This window comes from Anguilla anguilla, chromosome 4 (assembly GCF_013347855.1).
Source record: "Anguilla anguilla isolate fAngAng1 chromosome 4, fAngAng1.pri, whole genome shotgun sequence".
NCBI classification, from domain to species: Eukaryota; Metazoa; Chordata; class Actinopteri; order Anguilliformes; family Anguillidae; genus Anguilla; species Anguilla anguilla.
In genome coordinates this window covers 20,520,112-20,540,321 of record NC_049204.1, presented here as the reverse complement: position 1 = coordinate 20,540,321, position 20,210 = coordinate 20,520,112, and the positions used below count along the sequence as shown (strand labels likewise).

The 20,210-nt window shown below is 46.9% G+C and overlaps 1 protein-coding gene across 3 annotated transcripts in view; it reads left to right on the top strand.

Annotated features, from left to right (window-relative positions):
* Window positions 1-20,210, top strand: part of scospondin (subcommissural organ spondin) — a 79,022-nt gene that overhangs the window by 11,062 nt on the left and 47,750 nt on the right. For all 3 annotated transcript variants that reach the window (XM_035415500.1, XM_035415502.1, XM_035415501.1), the window contains 25 exons: window positions 137-360; window positions 2,183-2,285; window positions 2,427-2,585; window positions 2,894-2,979; window positions 3,102-3,227; window positions 3,704-3,860; window positions 4,391-4,631; window positions 5,215-5,356; window positions 5,801-5,927; window positions 6,019-6,191; window positions 6,805-7,023; window positions 8,385-8,550; window positions 9,085-9,331; window positions 11,749-11,929; window positions 12,429-12,523; window positions 12,767-13,023; window positions 13,623-13,757; window positions 14,051-14,253; window positions 14,667-14,794; window positions 16,381-16,490; window positions 16,860-17,009; window positions 17,539-17,632; window positions 18,143-18,546; window positions 19,143-19,379; window positions 19,929-20,117. In XM_035415500.1, the coding sequence (XP_035271391.1) occupies window positions 137-360; window positions 2,183-2,285; window positions 2,427-2,585; window positions 2,894-2,979; window positions 3,102-3,227; window positions 3,704-3,860; window positions 4,391-4,631; window positions 5,215-5,356; window positions 5,801-5,927; window positions 6,019-6,191; window positions 6,805-7,023; window positions 8,385-8,550; window positions 9,085-9,331; window positions 11,749-11,929; window positions 12,429-12,523; window positions 12,767-13,023; window positions 13,623-13,757; window positions 14,051-14,253; window positions 14,667-14,794; window positions 16,381-16,490; window positions 16,860-17,009; window positions 17,539-17,632; window positions 18,143-18,546; window positions 19,143-19,379; window positions 19,929-20,117 (4,353 nt within the window). The remainder of the gene's footprint in view (window positions 1-136; window positions 361-2,182; window positions 2,286-2,426; window positions 2,586-2,893; window positions 2,980-3,101; window positions 3,228-3,703; window positions 3,861-4,390; window positions 4,632-5,214; window positions 5,357-5,800; window positions 5,928-6,018; window positions 6,192-6,804; window positions 7,024-8,384; window positions 8,551-9,084; window positions 9,332-11,748; window positions 11,930-12,428; window positions 12,524-12,766; window positions 13,024-13,622; window positions 13,758-14,050; window positions 14,254-14,666; window positions 14,795-16,380; window positions 16,491-16,859; window positions 17,010-17,538; window positions 17,633-18,142; window positions 18,547-19,142; window positions 19,380-19,928; window positions 20,118-20,210) is intronic.

Below are 20,210 nucleotides of genomic sequence, written 5' to 3'. Positions count from 1 at the left end.
ATCAGAGACAGATTTCTTACAATTGACTACAAGGGAGTTTTCATACCTTTAAGCTGGAATATTAAAACTATTTGACATTAAGTGTTGTCGGATGTTCCTTGCTTCTGACATTGACCGAAATTCTGTGCCTCTGCAGACTCCCCGTCCACACCTGTACGTCGCGGGGGGCCTTTGGGGGCACTCCGAAGCCCACAGGGCTCCGCCACATGCTTGGCATGGGGCGGGGCGCACTACCGCACCTTCGACCGAAAGCACTTCCACTTTCAGGGCAGCTGCACCTACATCATGGCGTCGTCCACAGATGGGACCTGGGCCGTGTATCTAAGCACCGTCTGTGACAAAGAGGCACACTGCACCAAGGTATTAGCTCCCCTTCTTCACTAAACGTAGCAACTCCAGTCCACAGCCATCCTGGGACTTTCGGGGGAATTTAGGGGCCCTTCCAAAAACATTGGAACCTTCTGATTCTTCTGCTTTCAAAGGAAGCTGAGAAGGTGGGGCCCTGGGCGAGAAGGCGGGACCCTAGTCACAGTGTATTATCTGCCTAGTGGGAGAGACAGCTCTGGCTACATGCAGTCATAAAGTATCTGCTGATTGCCTTTGTCAGTGAAATGCTGTTGTGTGCTGCTGGCAGTTACATGCATGTTCTGGGGTATAAAAGCATTCTGCTAATTCAGGTTGGCCGACCCAATAAAGATCTTACAAAATGCTAATTTTGTATTTAAAGGCTTTCTTCTAAACACCCTCTAAAGAAAGTTTATGTGTAACAAAGAAGACCTATAAAGTATCTAAAATTTTCTCTTTGTCCAGCAACTGATAATCTAGGTTATATGCTGTAGCCTGATGTTACAATTCAATCAAATAGTTTTGGGGACCAGAGAAACCATCCCACTTACAACTGTTTTTGAAAAAGTTCCAGAGCTCTGAGGTAGACAATGGAATGAGTTCATGTACTGCCTCATATTCCTGATTTGTAGCTGCAGTGTCCTCAGCAGCTAGTGCAGCTGAATTGGCCTCCTCTGAACTGTCTGAATAACTTTCCAAGTCAGAGGACTCTGGTAAATGAATACCCAAAGCAGCAACATGACACTGAGTTTGTCTGAGCTTATCATCAGTACTGGCCTTTATGACTGATCTATGCACAGCCTGTGTACTTTTGGCCATAGTAATTCATATGCATTTGCACACTTTTATAACCGTTTATTTAATATGACATTTACAGTGTTTGAGTCAAGCAAGCTTGTACCCAACAGTGCTGTTGCTGCAGTTCAGTACTATTATATGCTGCCAAATGGCACTCCACATGTCCCCAGTTCCTTCTACAAACACACCTCCTGCCCTGTACCACCCTGTAAAGCTAAATTTTAATGTTTAGCAGGGCAGCGTTTACATATTAAATTCACAGGAGAATTCTCATGCCTGCACCTTGATTTTGCGCCCCAATCTATGCTAATTTGCCACACTGACAAATCTGAAGAACCATGAAGTCAAATTATTATCAACAGTAAGATAATGCAGAAAGTTCCCTAGGTTTATTTACCAAAAGAGAGTTTGGGCTGGAGGTACAGTCCATCTTCTTTCTTTGCAGCAGCAGTAGACCTATCTTTTTGCAGTGCAAGAAATACATGAAATACATTCTGGCTTGGTGTGGCTGTCGAAAACCTCTTGGATTCTTTGTTGATATCGAAATTAAATGTCATGGACTGTCTTTATCTAAAAGAAACTATTCTCCAATCATCCACCGTTTATCATCCTTTGCTGGCTCGTCAATGAATGTAGGAATTTGGCCCTTTGGAAAGTAAAACCAGTTATAAAGTTTTTAGCCAATAACAATTTATTAACAAACCAAAAAATTGTCTTCTTTGCAGTATGAGACATACTGGGTAAAAGCAAGGCAATAATGACAATACAGTGTTGTTCAAGTATCAGCTTTATACCCTTTTCCCAGAACAAAATGTTGGTGGCATGCAGCCAAATAGTCATTGTTACCTCTATATGCATGTCTGCTCCCCTTTGATCAACTTTCAAACCACACCCACCAAATGGAAATTCATGCATATTGAGGCTGAATACATTAACCAAATGGTTATTGTCACCTAAGGGTGTGTGTTTATCCTAGTTCACGTCAACATCCAGGCAGATTAGATCATCCAAAATTTCTTACACTGTTTTCTTTTTGCAGGCACTGAGAATGATGTTAGCAATGGACCTGGTGTCTATCCATCAGGGGAACATGACACTCAATGGCCGAATGGTTCCCCAAGGCCAGGCTCTCTTCCAGAATGGTGCGACCAATCAGAATTTATGTCAGCCAGGAGACTCTGTCCAGTGTTCCATAATGTATTTTCCAGTCTGCAGTCTGTGATTCTAGAAAGGAAGATGATTTTTTTTCTTCTCTTTATTAAATACTATGTCTCTCCACACAGGTGTCAGCGTGCACTGGCTTGGAGACTTTGTGTTTGTGGAGAGCGGGTTAGGGGTTAGGGTGAAGTTTGACATGGGCAATAGTGTCTACCTGACCGTCACTGCAGAGCACCTCACTGCCACAAGGGGCCTGTGTGGAGTCTACAACAACAATGCTGATGGTGAGAAGAATCAGTGGCCTTTAGCTTAATGTATCTCACTCCAGAACACTCTACCCCTCATCTCATCAACTTATTACCATTAGGTAAACTAGTAACATTAAACAGGCTAATATCAACTAACTATAGTTGACTAAGAGCTTTACATTAAAGGGTTAACGTTGCATTATTTAATAGCACAGGTACATTTTTCGTAGTATTCTTTGCCTATGAATAGAGAACTGAAAACACTTGTGACTACAGGCCCCAGGTCTGTGTGTTCGCCCTAACCTACTGTTTTTCCTAAACCCCGTCTTTCCGCATGTGCACAGATGACTTCACCACAGTAGGCGGAACTGTTTCCCAGTATGCTGCCAGTTTCGGGAACTCGTGGCGGGTCCCTGATCAGCAGACAGAGGTACGACGACCGTTGTTGACTCAGTGAGGTCCGGCCCCTTTCCCTTCTCCTCCTACAGCTCGAAGCCTATCATATCTCTGCGGTGTGAGTGTCAGCGGCTCTGCCATCCATGTGTCCCCCAGGGGTGCAGCGATGCGGCGGAGCTGGGACACAGCTGTGACGTCGTTGCCGATCCGACGCTGCGTAAGGAGGCGGAGTTGGTGTGCCACAAGCTGCTGGACAGACCCTTCTCACAGTGTCACCACAGGGTGAGAGCAAAGACTCTGACACTGACCGAGAGAAAGTAACTACGAAATGACACTGACTACCATACTGAGCATCTCGCTCACACATGAACACTTAGCCCATTACTGTCCTTCATTGCATAACCAGTCATCTACAAAACTAGTGTCATGGTGAGTCAAGATGCTGTTCTTCAAAACCTCCTTTAATGGTTCAGTCTTTTGTCAAGCTGGTTCACACAACAAGTTGGAGTCTTCTTTCATTTACCAGATGTTCCTGTGACTTTTTTAACACAATCAATTTATACTGCGGCCTGTGATGTACAAGCCCACATTCCTGACAGTTACACTACATTGCTGCCCTTTAAAAAGTTTTCTTAAAAAGCACTGATTTATAATAGCACTTGGATTTTTGATTTGTAATATCATCATATAGTATGTGCTGTTTGGCCTGGGCTTGTTATTTGATGGTCTGTCTGTCTGTCTCTGTCTGTCCCGCTAAGGTGGATCCAGCAGCGTACACCGACACCTGCCTGTACCTGTACTGCAGCATGGCCGTTAGAGAACGGGAGGGGGCCACGTGTGACACGCTGGCCAGCTACGCGCGCGAATGCGCTCAACAGCACATTATACTCAACTGGAGGAGCCCGAAGCTCTGTGGTGCGACACCTCTATTCTCCACCCCCTCACAGACCCCAACACAGACCCCAACTGGTTATGGTTATTCACTTTGTTGTACGTCGCTCTGGATAAGAGCGTCTGCCAAATGCCTGTAATGTAATGTAACATTTATCATTGATTTTCAGCGATGTTGGCAGCAAAGAATCATCTGTCCTCTCGGACCAGTGGTTCCCAACCCTGGTCCTGGAGACCCACAGGGGCTGATTAGTTTTCTTGTTATTCACCACTTAGTTGATCAATTTAAGCAGTTGATGGCAGAGTTAACTCTCCTGACTTGGTTTATTGGGTCTGAATTGGTCACTGATTGCAAGGTGTAAACAAAACCCAGCAGAGGACCAGGGTCGGGGACCAATGACTGAGAAAATTCTTTATTCACCTCAAAAAAACACAACTAACCCCAAAATCAAAATTAATTCTGGGATTACAAAAATGATCTCTCTCTCTCTCTCTCTCTCTCTCTCTGTCTCTCTGTCTCTCTCTCTCTCTCTCTCTCTCTCTCTCTCTCTCAGAGCGGTTATGTCCGCGGGGACAGGTGTTTTCCGACTGCGTGTCGTCTTGCCCCCCGAGCTGCTCGTCCCCTCTGCCCCCTGCCCCCGGGCAGTGCCGCGAGGAGTGCGTGGGGGGGTGCGAGTGCCCCCCCGGCCTGTACCTGCACCGCGGGACGTGTCTGGCCCGTGAGGACTGTCCCTGCTTCCACCGCCGGCGCACCTACCAGCCCGGGGACACCATCCCTCAGAGATGCAACACCTGGTGGGCGCAGCATTTAGCCAGCGCGTCTGTGAGCGCAGCATTTAGCCAGCGCGTCTGTGAGCGCAGCATTTAGCCAGCGCGTCTGTGAGCGCAGCATTTAGCCAGCGCGTCTGTGAGCGCAGCATTTAGCCAGCGCGTCTGTGAGCGCAGCATTCAGCCACCGCGTCTGTGAGCGACACGCAGGATCACTGCCCCTAAGGCTGGGGTTCAATCTTCAGTTGCCCTTAAGTTTGACCAAAAATGAAAAGTTTTTTTGAATGTTTTTTTCTTCACATTTTAGAAAAGCTTTGGCAAGTTCAGCTATCACTGAACTCACCAAGCTGAGCAGAGAAAAAAAACACTCATTTAGTTTTAGTCACTGTTAAGGACTAATGTCAATTTAATACAAGCCATAGTCTGTGTAGTCATGTGACGCATTTGCTGCTACTCAGGATACAGAACTTTCTTATTGGACAATCAGGAAGGTGTTTGCTCTTTCAGCAGTAGTAACTCTTGCCAATGTTTCTCATTCTCTGTGTGAAGTCTGTGTATAAATGTATTTTTATTTCTCTCTCACTCCTGCCTTTCTGTCTGTCTGGCGCAGTGTGTGTAAAGCAGGACAGTGGGAGTGTTCAAAGGAGAGGTGTGCTGCTCAGTGCAGCTTGCTGGGCGGAATGCAAGTTACCACCTTTGATAGCAAGAGGTACACCCTGCAGGGCGGAGACTGCGGCTTCAGGGTGGTAGAGGTGAGGCCCAAATGTGTATGTAAACATAATATAGAGATTTGTATATGGTGTACATATCTGCATGTGTGTTGCTCATGGTTGGTCATCCCTTTAGCCAATCTGTTCTGTCATGGCATCCATGTTTCTGTGAAGGATTGCAGAAAAGAATCAGAACCCGAACAATATCTTAACTGCAGGTGTTTCTGTAATTCATCTATGGTTTAGCACATCAGCTTAGATAACTCCAGCAAGGCTCCTGTATGCTGTGTTTTATTAGCAACTGGACATGGCCTTGTGAACAGAGATATTTTGCCAATCCAGTTGCATAAGATTAGACAGGCTGAAGACCTGAAACCCTTGTCCCTTCATAACCTGGAACAGACTACTCTTTCCTTTGTGTCCTTTAAAGAGAAAAGGTGCAGTTCTGAGGTGACTGTGTGTGTGTGTATGTGTATGTGTCTGCAGGACTTTGTGGACAGTAAACTGCTGGTGACCGTACAGTGTGGTGCGTGCGCAGCAGGGGGGCGGCACGGATGCCTGAGGGAGATGTCTGTCACCGCGTTGCGAACTACAGTGACTGTCAGTGACACAGGTGAGTAGGGGGATCCTCTGGACAACACACAGTACCTCAGAGAATGGCTTCAGGGCGTGGACTGCATCTGTTCTCATACACGGGAATCCAGGTGGAGTGACAGTGAACGGCCAAAGGGAGGCGTTGCCCGTGGTGACGGGAGACCTGGTCGTGCGGCAGGCCTCCTCCTCCTTCCTGGTGATCCAGGCGTTTGGCGCCCAGCTGATGTGGCACCTCGATGGATCCTTTGCCCTCGTCACCCTCCAGCCTGGCTTTGCCCACAAGGTAACCAGACCCCGGCTTCTTTACCGGTCCTGCTGCTTCCACATCAGCGCAGTAGCACTGGCCACGATTCATTCAGCACTGCGCTTAGCTTTGACTCACTAGGGCTGGGGACCAAAACCCGGTACCACTATGGCACCAGTATCCGTACAGCTGGTACCTACTGGACCGATCGCAAGACAGGTTTCAGTGCCACAGGCCTTAACTAGCTAACATTACTCTCCTTCTGTCGACTCACTTAGCAAGCTAGCTAATGTTAAACTCGGCCAAAATGGAAATAGCGAGAAGATATAAATTAAAAAATAAGTATAAATGATAATTTGAACAATTAAATAAAGCAATTATTTTAAGTCAAAGTAAAGAACAAACGTTGATTAAGTTCAAGCCTTTGCGTTTCGAATATTCTGTAAATAGACTAAATGCATTGTGGTCCAATGTACTGCCACAAGTAAATATGACACCTGCATCTACCCTTTCATGGATGTTAGTTATAGAGGCAGTGAGTTGTGAGGAATTTTCTAGTATAGTGTAGCGTTCCTGCTAGCCATTGCACATAAATTCACTCACTGCGGACCGTCTGAAAAGAGCGCTGTGCTAAAGTGTGCTGCGGCGGCAGGTTCGAGGCCTGTGCGGCACGCTGACCTGGAGCCAGCACGATGACTTCACCACCCCCGAGGGGGACGTGGAGAGCAGCGTCTCCTCCTTCGCCAGCAAGTTCACCACCGCCGACTGTCTGCCCCCCCGGGGGGCCCCGCCGGACCCCTGCGGCACCTACACGCAGAGGAGGCAGTACGCCGAGACCATTTGCAGCGTCATCCACAGCTCTGTGTTTCAGGTGTGTGTCTGTGTACATGTCCCCTAAATTCTGACGTCAAAACATTATGCGTTATTAAAGAGGAAGGAGGCTGTTTGGAAAGCCACAGTTCACTTCCAGCTGTGTTATTCTTGTAGGCTGAAATCCATGTTTAACTTAATGGCAAGATGCCACTAGATGGTCATGCAGTCTTAGTATTACAGTGGTGTGTGGGATACTGAGTTTGTACGCAGGTGTGCGGGGCGCTCACGGCGGGTGTCGTGTCTAGGAAACGACAGACTTCCACGCCAATCGTCAATCTGTAAAAAACAATTTCACGAGGGAAAAGACACAACAGCAGCAAGCTCTTCAGAAAGTTTAGACTTTATTGCACAGGTGCACAAAGCCGGATCAATTCAGCAGAATTGAACCCCGATTGTCAGTTTTGCATACATTTTATACACAAATTGTGCCCACAACCCCCCTTTGACATATTCCTAAAAATACCAGCCATCTGGTCTTTTTGGCACAGTAAAAAGTTTCAATTTCCCGTTCGTGGGTCAGTTTGACTTTCTTGGCACAAAGATTTTCGGTCCTTATGATGTTCTTAATGTATCAATAATTAATCTTATCATAGTGGACAGGTGCCCAAAAACTGATTTTTGGTTCTATTGATGTTCTTAATTAATCTATTGATGTTCTTAATTAATCTTCATCAGTGGACAGGTACCCCAATCTTCCCTTACTTTGTACTTTCCCACTACGCATACACCACGTCATTGCTGTCTGTATTTTTCCAATTTTCCCTTACTCTGTACTTTTTCACTATGCATACACGTCATTGCTTTCTGTATTTTTCCATTACACATACAAGTTCACAGAGTTATAGCCTCCTGTACTTTTTCTTTTTATTCAGGTTACACAGGGGTCACTGTAAAGTATTAGTTTTCTAAGTTTTTCGATTTCTATTGGGTAATAATGTTTTGTTAGTTTTTTGGATTATATTTTTAGTAATATATGATTAGCTTTTGGTTAGTGTTATCTGCTGGAATTATTATTCGATTAGTGTTTTCTGCTTAATGAGTAAGTATGATTTTTCTTAAGCCTTCTGCGTTTGCCTTTTTTCTACAGTGGATACTGTGGTTTCTTGCGTTACCATAAGTTTTGCTGCAACTACTGATATAGAGTTATTGGATTACATATTGATTATATTAGTATATAGTTATACATGTGATATATGAGTGTATATAATTTTTATCATGAAGCATTGAGAGTTTGGAGGAAACAGTCTGATCAACATTGACAGGAATACCCTTTAACAAAAAAACTTTAACATGTGACGTCATCACACTCATGGGGAGTCTCAAAATTCTCCTACACGGGTTTCTCTGTTGCGCCCGCAGCCGTGCCACGATGTGGTGGAGAGAGAGCCCTACTGGCGGCTGTGCCTGACGGAGGTGTGCGGGTGTACCCCTCAGAGGCAGTGCCAGTGCACCGTCCTCACGGCCTACGCGCGGCATTGCGCGGAGGAGGGGGTGCCCGTGGGCTGGAGGAACCACACGTTCTGCCGTAAGTCTCTGCGCCTCCCACGGCCTCTTCAGTGTGACGCTCAAGCTCTGAATCATGTTCCCATGTGTTCATTCATTGATTCATTTGGTTCCTTTTGTTCCTGTCTGGAGGAATCTGTGTGTGTTTGCCTGGTGTGTTTTCCACCATTCACCCCCTGTGATATACAGATATCTGTTTGCCCTCTCGCCGTCCATTCTGATAATGTTCTGCATCGCTAGTGTCCGTTAGTTCTGTCAGTGTTCTAAGTGTCAGTGACTTTCTGTGTGCTGTTAGGGTTCTATGTTGTCAGAGTCTCTCATAGTTCTGTCGGTGTTATATGTCCGTAGCTTTTTCTGTCTGTCTATGTTATAAATAGTCAGTGGCTTTCGTCTTTCTGTTAGCATTGTGTTGTCAGTGTCTCTCAGTGTTGTGTGAGTGTTATAAATGTCAGTGGCTTTCAGTTGTCTGTTAGCGGTCTACATTATCAGCATCCTCCAGAGTTCTGCGAGTGTTATGCATGTCAGTGTCTCTGAGGGTTTGGCCTCTCCCTCTCAGCGGTGCAGTGCTCGGGGGGACAGGTGTACCAGGAGTGCGGGCGCGTGTGCGGCGGCTCCTGCGCCGACCTGCAGCTGGACTGGAGCTGCGAGCGGCAGGGCCGCGGCTGCGTGCCAGGCTGCCGGTGCCCCACGGGGCTGGCGCGGGACGACGCGGGGCAGTGCGTGCCCGTGGGCATGTGCCCCTGCCTGCTGGGGGACGTCATGCACCACCCAGGCGACACCATCCAGAACAACTGCAACACCTGGTAGGTAAACAGATCAATGGCGCTAAGCGCTAACACTCCCAGCGAAGACCTTGCCAGTGATTTATCACGCGGCTTGCTCTATTGATCCCACTACACTTCATGGAGCTGATTCTATAAATTCAGGTGAAAGTTGTCAGATGCGTTTAATTTCCTGGAACTTAGTTTATTCCTGTTTTCTCCTTGCGTGTTTGGCATTGAGCGGGGCTCGTGGGGCAGAAAAGCGTGGGAGCTGCCTGTGGAGCAGTCGCTGGCAGCCGCAGTATTTATGACCTCTCAGCGATAAGCTCCGAATCTCTTTATTGGCTTCATGACCCCCGCGGCAACTCTGATCTGAGTTAGACGACCTGAGCGTTGAACCGCGATAAGGAGCCACGGTGACTGTGCGAGGGCTTTGGCTTTATGGTTATGAGGACAAAGCCTTCCCGCTCTGGCCCAAGTAGGTCAGACTCGGAGCCGACGTCTCCTGTTTTGAACACCACCTTCATTTTCAGAAGGGAGCCTAAGATGCTTAATTTGCGTACGAGTATTTTTACGCGGGGTTGATTTGAATTTCATTCATTAATTGTAACTTGTCTGTTTTTGAAGCCATGGATGCTGTTTTCGTACTGACGGTGTGTCTCTTGGTGAACCGCTGTGGCTTGAGGGGTCTAATGAAATCACCCTATGGGCCTGCTGCATGTCTCCTCAGGATAGGTTGATTTCATTGCATCTCTTTTCCGCATGTCAGCACAAAAGGGACTGGAGTTTGGAAAAATCACTGTTTTGGATTTCTGCATTCATGGGTGTGCATGTGCTTGTGTGTGTGTGTGTGCATGTGTGCATGTTTGTGTATATATGTTTGTATGAGTATTTGAGTGTTTGTGTGGGTATCTCTATGGGTATGCAGTGTGTGAAATCCCTGGTCAACATCTGACCAATTATTTCCCTCAAAACTGGCTTGAAAGTTTCTGGGATTCTGGCCTTGGTGTAAATGTCTTTCTGTTTCAATACAATTCTGTACATTTTGCACCCAATCTGTTCCCCAGTTGCACACAGATTTGGACTTACTGATTAATGGTATGAAACCTAATCTGTAAATGAACTATGTGTTCCATTTACAGATTGCTAAGAATGTTCCTGACTCAGATCAGATTAGTGTTTGGTCACATGGAGTTTGGATTTATCGATTACGGTTGCGATATCAAGCAAGCAGCAATCTACGTTTCATGCTGTGACTTGCATAATTAATACAGTGGCTCAGCATGATTAATTTCTTCCTGCTTTGTCAGTTTTTGGCAGTTTTAGGGAGGCGTGTTAAGTTATTTATAATATTATATTTGAGTAGGTCATCACGTAATTGTATAAGGCAGAATCTTCGGAAGCCCTTAATGGTTATTCTGTGAGAGCAAGACTGCAGGAGTTCCTTGGTGTTACAACATGACCCACTAATGGTTGCATCAAGATCACAAATTTATTGGCTCAGAATCTCGACTACGTTGTTATATCAAGATAACTATTTTTCCATTGATATTTTACCACGTACTGCACACATGTCTAGCTACCTTTTATCTCAGTTAACAGGCTATGTAGTATTATTGGACCATGTAATATCAGGCCATTGGGCCATTTCATGTAATTCCCCAGGATGCATAGCGCGTGCTGTTCTAGCCAACTACGTGTTTCTGTCAGGTGTCATCATCTCCATGTTGAATCATCAACCTGAGAATAAAAGGATGTTTGTATCCTATCACTGTTAAATAAAAATATTATGGAATGTATGACAGTCACTGTCTGTGCTTCTAAACAAAAAACTTACTTTCATGTTTAGTGTGTTTTTCAGATATATATGCACATATACAGTATATGTGCACGCACGCGCATTACATTACATTACATTACAGGCATTTAGCAGACGCTCTTATCCAGAGCGACTTACACAACTTTTACATAGCATTTTTACATTGTACCCATTTATACAGCTGGATATATACTGAAGCAATTTCGGTTAAGTACCTTGCTCAAGGGTACAACGGCAGTGTCCTACCCGGGAATCGAACATGCAACCTTTCGGTTACAAGCCCAGTTCCTTACCCACTGTGCTACACTCTGTCCTACACACACACACACACAAACAAACACACATACACACACATGCAAACAGACACACACTCAAGCTGATCAAGCTTATCTAAACCAGCCACACCACAGATAATTCATTTTACCAATTACTTTTCCACAGAACCCTTTAAGATGGAGCGTGACCCTTCTCTTGGTGTCAAGGCTGGGGTCACTGATTTACAACTTTTCATTATATTTGTGTGTCATTGGGCCCTCTCTCTCTCTCTCTCTCTCTCTCTCTCTCTCTGTCTCTCTCTCTCTCTTGCTCTTGCTCTCGCTCTCTCTCTCTCTGTTTACTTATTTGTTCTCTCTCTGTGCAGTGTGTGTGAGCGGGGCGTATGGAACTGCACTGAGGAGCGCTGTCCGGAGGTGAGCCAGTGTCCCGGGATGCTGGTGTACTCCCCGCGCTCCTGCCTGCGCACCTGCTCCAGCCTGGACTCCCCCGGACCCTGCGCTCAGCCTGTGTACGGCTGTGTGTGCCCTGAGGGCACAGTGCTGCTGGTCAGTTCCCTCTGCACCTCTGACTTCATAACGAGACGTGTGCAGATCCTGGAGAAATGTGTCACGGGTTGCGTGCGTGTGTGTGTGTGTGCGCGCGTGTGAGTGTGAGTGTGCGTTCATGTACATGCATACATGTATGTATGATGTGTGTGTGTGCTTGCTGATGTGTGTTTGTGGGTGTGTATGTGCGTGTGTGTGTGGGTGTGCGTGTGTGTGTGTGCATGTGTGTGTGTGTGAGTGTGCGTTCATGTACATGCATACATGTATGTATGATGTGTGTGTGCTTGCTGGTGTGTGTGTGTATGTGCGTGTGTGTGTGTGAGTGTGTGTGAGTGTGCGTTCATGTACATGCATACATGTATGTATGATGTGTGTGTGTGCTTGCTGATGTGTGTTTGTGGGTGTGTGTGTGGGTGTTTGTGTGTGTGTGTGTGTGTGCGCACGCGTGTGTGTGGGTGTGCGTGTCTTATTGATGCGTGTCTTCTGTGGTCTACTGCAGGGTGACCGCTGTGTCCCCCCAGCTGAGTGTCCCTGTCACCACAACGGCAGAATGTACTACAACAACGACACAATCACTAAAGACTGCAACACCTGGTGAGCCTCCCTGAAGATACACTGGGTCTCATTTTCACTATATACACCACTATACATGACTCTCTAAAGCAGTGCTCCCTAAACCTGGTCCTTTTCACCTCAAAACCAGCAACCAATTGAGACAGCGGAAGTTAGGTGAGATTAGATAACTGTGTGATCACCTGTGTTGAGGCACATAAACCAGCCTGCGCTGTGGCTCAACTACATGTATTTTAATATGTACTTATATGTGCTCCTACCCAGTGTGTGTCGGGAGCGGCGATGGCACTGCGGGAACTCCCTCTGCGCGGGGACCTGCGTCGCCACGGGCGACCCGCACTACGTGACCTTCGACGGGCGCTGCTTCTCCTTCCTGGGGGACTGCGAGTACGTGCTGGTGCAGGAGAGGGAGGGGCTGTTCAGCGTCAGCGCCGAAAACGTGCCCTGCGGCAGCACGGGCGTCACCTGCACCAAGTCCGTCACCCTCACCATGGGCAACACCGCCATACACCTGCTGAGAGGTGAGACACCTTCTTAAAGCCAGGACTATAAATTAGAATTGAAATAATACATGAAGAAATAATTGGCAGAGAGATGAGAGAGTGAGAGGTGTTGAGAGTTGCATTGAACAAACCTAAATGCCAGAAAAGCACTTCAATTAAATATCAAACTGAATTCTGAGAGAAAGAGAGAAAGACAGTGTAAGAGGGTGAGCTTGAGAATGGCAGTAGGAGAGCGATAGAGAGGGTGAGGGAGAATGAACTGGTGAGAGAATACTATGTCATTGGAACGGTATTGCTGTTGGACTTGAGAAACAGGCTGAGTGGGACAGAGAAAGGAAAAGAGATTGAAAGAGTTAGAGCTGAGCTGTCCAATCATGTTCCTGGAGGTCTACCGTAAGGTAGGTTTTCACTCCAGCCCTTACAAAGCACACCTCAGTCAACAGCTAAAGATCTCACTGAGCTGCTTATTAGTAGTATCAGGTGTGCTAAATTAGGGTTGAAATGAAAACCTCCAGGACGGTAGCTCTCCAGGAGTAGGGATGAGCAGAGACAGAGAAAGCGATTTGATTGGAAGTGCCTTGCTGGTGAACTAACCTGCCTGCCGTTGTGGGTCCCAGGGAAATCGGTGACGGTGAACGGCATGCCCATCGCTCTGCCCAGGACTTACACTGGCAGCGGACTGAGCCTGGAGCGGGTCGGCCTCTTCGTGTCCCTCTCCTCCCGGCTTGGGCTCACACTGCTCTGGGATGGAGGTATGACCACTAGAGGGCGCTGTTAAGCATTTATGGCTCAGGAACATTCCCGCTAGAGAAAAACACACTGTGGTGGCTACATTCAAAATCTAATGTGCCCCTTAAGCTCTTAAGCTGTCAGTGAGTGATCACTCCATGTATCGTTGAGTACTACAGTACAGTAATCATTCCATTAATATGATTTCATTGACAGTCATTCATTTAGGTGAAAGTTTTTCATTCGTGTATAATAAAAACGATCTCCCCTCACACTTGGCTGAAATGAATTGCCTCTCCCACCCACTTACATACAGGTATGCGGGTGTACGTGCGCCTCTCTCCAAAGTTCCGTGGGAGAGTGGGGGGTCTGTGTGGGAATTTCGACGGCGACTCGGAGAACGACTTTGTCACGCGCCAGAGTATCGTGGAGTCCATCGCTGAGCTCTTTGGCAACTCCTGGAAGGTCAACCCATCTTGCCCTGATGTCAAAGATCAGGACCTACGAGACCCATGCGCTGTGAGTACCCTCCACACCCTCACCACACACCTGGGCTGCACTAACTCTGAGAGAGGACATTATGAGCCACTACCAGCTTTCGATCTTGGATTGGATTGTAAAAAAAAAGTTGTGTAAGTCGCTCTGGATAAGAGCGTCTGCTAAATACCTGTAATGTAATGTAATTCCTGACACTCCGCTAACATATGACCAACAGCCAATTACATTACTGTGAAGTTATACCAGCAATCTGAGGTTGGTGAAACGTTGCTACATTGTCATGAGAACGGTGTGCTTAACCTGGGTTTCAAAACTCAACAAATATCCTTAAATGGTTCCGGAGAGTGGTGACAAAGGGAGAGGAGCTAGGTTTGACATATGGAGGTTGGGGAGAAAGATGGCCATGTTTGACCTCTGACCTGTGTGGACCTCAGATAAACCCTCACCGTGTGACATGGGCCAGGAAGCGCTGCTCCGTGATCACCCAGGAGCTGTTCTCAACTTGTCACCAGGAAGTGCCCTTCCAACAGTTCTACGACTGGTGTGTCTTTGATGCCTGTGGGTAAGTGTCTTGTTCAGGTTTATTTATTGGTGTGCCCCTGTGGAGCTCTCTTGGGTAAAATATGCTTGATATGCCTGCTGTTTTCCTCGACCAGTCAGCACTTTGGGCATAGAATGTATTATTTCTCATAAACCGCATTCAGAGCATTGTGTTGTGCATTTTGTAATGGATTGTCTAACATTTCCCTTATATTAAAGTACAAAGACCTCTGTCTGCATTATTCAAAAGTGGATACATTAGAACTGTACATTTATTTGGTATTACCTAGTTCAGATTTTGCATGCTGGGATAGGCTCCAACAATCCGCGCGACACTTCCCAGGATAAGCGGGTGTAGATAATGGATGGATGGATGGATAGTTCAGATATTGGTTCAGTATTACGTATTGTGGTATGTCAGATGCATATGTGATGAGCCTAACTGGATGAAATACATTTCACATAGCCCAGAGTACGGCAGCATTTTACTGTATACACACTGAGACACACAAATACGTACATGCTCATCACAAAGACAATAATTTCAAAAATAATCCACAAAAGAGCTATGCCAGATTGTTGCAGCACTGCAGGAGTTTAGTAGTAAATGTTTGGGGCAACAGTCCTCATGATTGATACCTCCGTTGGACCCTGGTCATGCACTGGTTAACTCAATGTTGTATTTGCGATGTCTCTGATGAGGACTGTGACTGTGCTGTTTTTTTAAATATTATTTATTTTATTAAACCTTTATTTAACCAGGGAAGGTCCCATTGAGATTAAAAATCTCTTTTTCAAGGGAGCCCTGGTCAAGACAGGCAGTAGCACAAGAATGTTGGAAATAAGACAAAACAGTACAACAAACAATTAGCACTACAATATAAAACAATCAACAACAATGTGCAATAAAAGCAACACATCAAAAATTCGGTGTAAACACCGACATCCTATCGATTCCGCCTCCAGTTCTTTCATCGTGGATTTAAAAGCATTCAAGGAAATCAAAACATTAAACTTTAAGTCATTTTGCAACTTATTCCAGTCCGAAGGTGCAGAATACATAAGTGCCCTTTTTCCAGTCTCTGCACGGGCACTTGGGACAGAAAACATAAAAAAGTCCTGAGATCGCAAGGCATACTGTCCAGTATTTTATTGCGATATACTGCGATGGGAGCAGAATTGGTCTGTGCCAAGAATTGGTCTGTTAAACCCATCCCTGTGTTTCAGCTGTGATGCTGTTGGGGACTGTGACTGTAAACCCACTTCTGTGACTCTGGTGATGACTGTGACTGTAAACTCATCCCTGTGTATCAGCTGTGACTCTGGTGATGACTGTGACTGTAAACTCATCCCTGTGTTTCAGCTGTGACTCTGGTGATGACTGTGACTGTAAACTCATCCCTGTGTATCAGCTGTGACTCTGGTGATGACTGTGACTGTAAACTCATCCCTGTGTTTCAGCTGTGACTCTGGTGATGACTGTGACTGTAATCCCATCCCTGTGTTTCAGCTGTGATGCTGCTGGGGACTGTGACTGTAAACCCACTTCTGTGTATCAGCTGTGACTCTGGTGATGACTGTGACTGTAAACTCATCCCTGTGTTTCAGCTGTGACTCTGGTGGGGACTGTGAGTGTCTGTGCACAGCCATTGCTGCCTACGCTGAGGAGTGCAATCGCAGAGGAATCTACATCCGTTGGAGGTCCCAGGCACTCTGTCGTATGTTCAGCTGCTCCACACACAGCACTCCACACACAGTACTGTGTACTCCAATGATATTTTGTGCTTATTTAACAAGAATGGATGAAAGCTCCTGGTTTGATTTATTTTCTTCTTTTTTCCTGTTTTTCCTTCTCGCACAAAAGAACTCCTGATTTCGTTAAAGTAGTGTGTCACTTTTCAAAGTAGTCCCTAATTATAAACTACTACTACTACTACCTTCTCTTGGTGTGAAGGCTGGGGTCAGTGATTTACAACTTTTTATTATATTTGTGTGTCTTTGGGCCTCTCTCTCTCTCTCTCTCTCTCTCTCTCTCTCTCTCCCCCTCTTTCTCTCTCTCTCTCTCTCTCTCTCTCACTCTCTCACAGCCCTTCAGTGTGAGAATGGTCTGGTGTACGAGGCCTGTGGATCGGCCTGCACCCCCACCTGCTCCAGCAGCACACAGAGCTCTGACTCTGACTGCAGCGCCCTCTCCTGTGTGGAGGGCTGCTTCTGCCCCGCTGGAACTGTCTGGAATGGTGAGAGGCCCCTACCGCCACTCGCACTAAAACAGCTCTCTGTAAACTATGGTCGTGTTCGAAATCAACATACTTGCTTCCTATTGAGTATATATACTAAATAGTAGGCTTGTATACTCAATGGTAGGCAACTATGTTGATTCAGACGCTGCCTACAACTCTACAAGAGAAAACTACAGCCATCTAAAAAAAGGGTCTCACGCCCTAGGTTGCTAGTGTGTTCTACTGCCTTTGTCCCATTTGTCAAAAAGCCCATTCAGCCAAAATGTTAGCTGATATGTTACACTTGTTTAATAGCTGTGGCAACTTTATTGAGCTAGTGATTGTCAGAGATAAGGGTGCTCTTTTGACTCATTGAATTTTAAAAACACTGCTGATGAATGAATATTAAAGAAAAAAAAAAAAAAAAAGAAGTTCTCTGGGTACTCATGTTAAAGTCCACAAATAACAGGTCCCCATAAATGATAATGATTCACTCACGTATTGTTCCTTGCTAAGCTTATCTCTGCCTCTCTGTCTCCCCCTGCAGGCAATAGCTGCATTGCGCCCTCACTCTGTCCCTGTGAGTGGGAGGGCTCTGTGTTTCCCCCTGGATCTGCTGTGACTCAAGACTGTCAGAACTGGTGAGTCTCCTGCCTGTGGCCATTTCAGGGAAAGCTGTTACGAAATATATGCATCGTAGCCAAAGCAAACACTTAGACATTGTACATTTCTTAGGAAAGGCACACAAATTTCCACAGAGAGTGTATCATTCTTCCAATGAGATTCTACTTGAAACATTCGTTTGAAAACAAAGGTGGAAATCCAGGGCTCGGAAAATAAAAGTCCTGGCATGAACACAGTGTGCTAATTTCATTAATTAGTTCCACCTCCTGTTTGGAGAATTGTGCTAATTAGTAAATTCAGGTGATTTTTACAAAATACTTGGCAGGATTTTAACTTTCTGAACCTGAATTTTCCACCTTTGCTTGAAAATAGAAGCCCTGGATTTATCTATTGGTGTTCGTATCTATGTGTGTATGTATGTGTGTGCATGTATGTGTGTGACTGTGTATGCGTGTGTCTGTATGTGTGTGTGTGTGTGCATGCCTGTTTGTGTGTCCATGCGAACATACCCATGTGTGTCCCCTCAGCTCCTGTGCAGCTGGTAGCTGGCTGTGTGAAGGCACCCCGTGCGCCCCGCCCTCTCCCTGCCTGGAGTTGGAGTTCCAGTGCGCGACCGGCCGCTGCGTCCCCTCCCTGTGGGTGTGCGACAACGAGGACGACTGCGGGGACGGCTCGGACGAGCTGTGCGCCGCCACCTGCGCCCCGGGCCTGTTCCACTGCGCCAGCGGCCCCTGCCTGGACCAGGCCCTGCGCTGCGACGGCCATGCCGACTGCGCCGACCAATCGGACGAGGAGTTCTGCGCCCCCGCCACCCCGCTTCCCCTGTGCCCCCCGGGCGAGTTCCAGTGCGCCAGCGGCCGCTGCCTGCCCGCCAGCCGCGCATGCGACGGCCGTCCGGACTGCGGCTTCGCCGATGACTCCGACGAGCAGGGTGTGTGTGTGTGCGTGTGCGTGTGCGTGCGCGTGCGCGTGCGCGTGCGCGTGCGTGTGCGTGTGCGTGTGCGCGTGCGCGTGTGCGCGTGTGCGCGTGTGCGCGTGTGCGTGTGTGTGTGTGCATGTGTGTGCGTGTGTGCGTGTGTGCGCGTGTGTGTGCGTGTGTGTGTGCGTGTGTGCGCATGTGTGTGTGCATGTGTGCGTGTGTGCATGTGTGTGTGTGTGCGTGTGTGTGTTTTTGTGTCTGTGTGAAAGTAAGCTTGCTTGCCCCCTGCTTGCACTATCTCTATATAGTACACCCTGTTATGTTACAGCTTACATTGCTAACTGAGCAGTATATTCTCTGGGCTTTATGGTGGCTGTCTATCTCTATCTGCCTCCCCATCAATTGTATGTACCTTCTTCAGTTTCTGTGTGTACAGTAGTTTCAGCTGTGACATCGTTATGACATAACGAATGGGTTGTATTTATTTAGCTCCATCGTGTGATCGCAGGGCGCTTTATAGTTAATGGAGAGGCTCGCCTCAGCCGGCTCCACTGTGTAGCGCCCTCCTTTCATAGGCAGTAGAGTCTCTGATGCCCGCGTTCTTCCAGACTGCGGCTCGGCGTGCGGCCAGGGCGAGTTCCGCTGCTCGGGCGGGCGCTGCGTGCCGTACCTCCACCGCTGCGACGGGCACGACGACTGCGGGGACATGAGCGACGAGCGAGGGTGCGCCTGCCGCCCGGGCGAGCTGCAGTGTCCCGGGGGCCAGTGCGTCCCCGCGGAGAGGGTGTGCGACGGGCACAGGGACTGCCCCACCGGCACGGACGAGGCAGTCTGCCCCCCCACAGGTACGTTACCCCCTCACTTGGAGATTTGAGCACGGGGCATGCTTCCTGTGTGGCTTGCACTGCAAAAAAGTCTGTATTATCAAGTGTTTTAGTCATGTAATGAGACTTAAAATATTATTATTTTTCTCTGAAGTAGAACATTTTTGCTTGTTTTGAATTACTGTTTGCTTGACAAGTTAAATTGTCTTAACCCCACTGGCAACTCACCTCATTCACAATCTATGTATTATTTATATAAGCCTTATATAAGCCTAAATATAAGACTAAAATACTTGGTAAGTCGTACTTCTCTTTTGGTTTTTTGAGTATGGGCTAAAGAATATCCTGAACTTGAGAGCTCTATATTTAAAGTTATACAAGATTGTGCCTGATGTTTATACGATAATGTCTGTATGGCTTATGAATTTTTATTATCATTTTTTATCTTTATTATTTTATGTGAATTTTATTACTTTGTCCCCCAACATTAGCATTTGTGCATAAAGCAGTGTCATGTACTTACCCACACATTTTTCTGTGTGTGTTTGTGTGTGTGCTTGTGTGAGACAGTGACCTGTGCCCCTGGTCAGTTTCCCTGTACTGACGGTACTTGTGTGACGAGGGCAAAGCTCTGTGATGGGGTAACAGACTGCCAGGGTGGAGAGGATGAGCACCAGGCTAACTGCCACACCGTCACCGTGGCTACTGTAACCGGGCCGACACCAGTCGCGTCAGTTACGCCACCTGTTTCTACTTCTGGTAAGATTTTGAGAAAGCATGTCGCTTCTTTGGTCTAATTTTGAAGTCTGAGTCGTTTCTAATAACAGTACATCTAAAAATAAGTTTACTTGA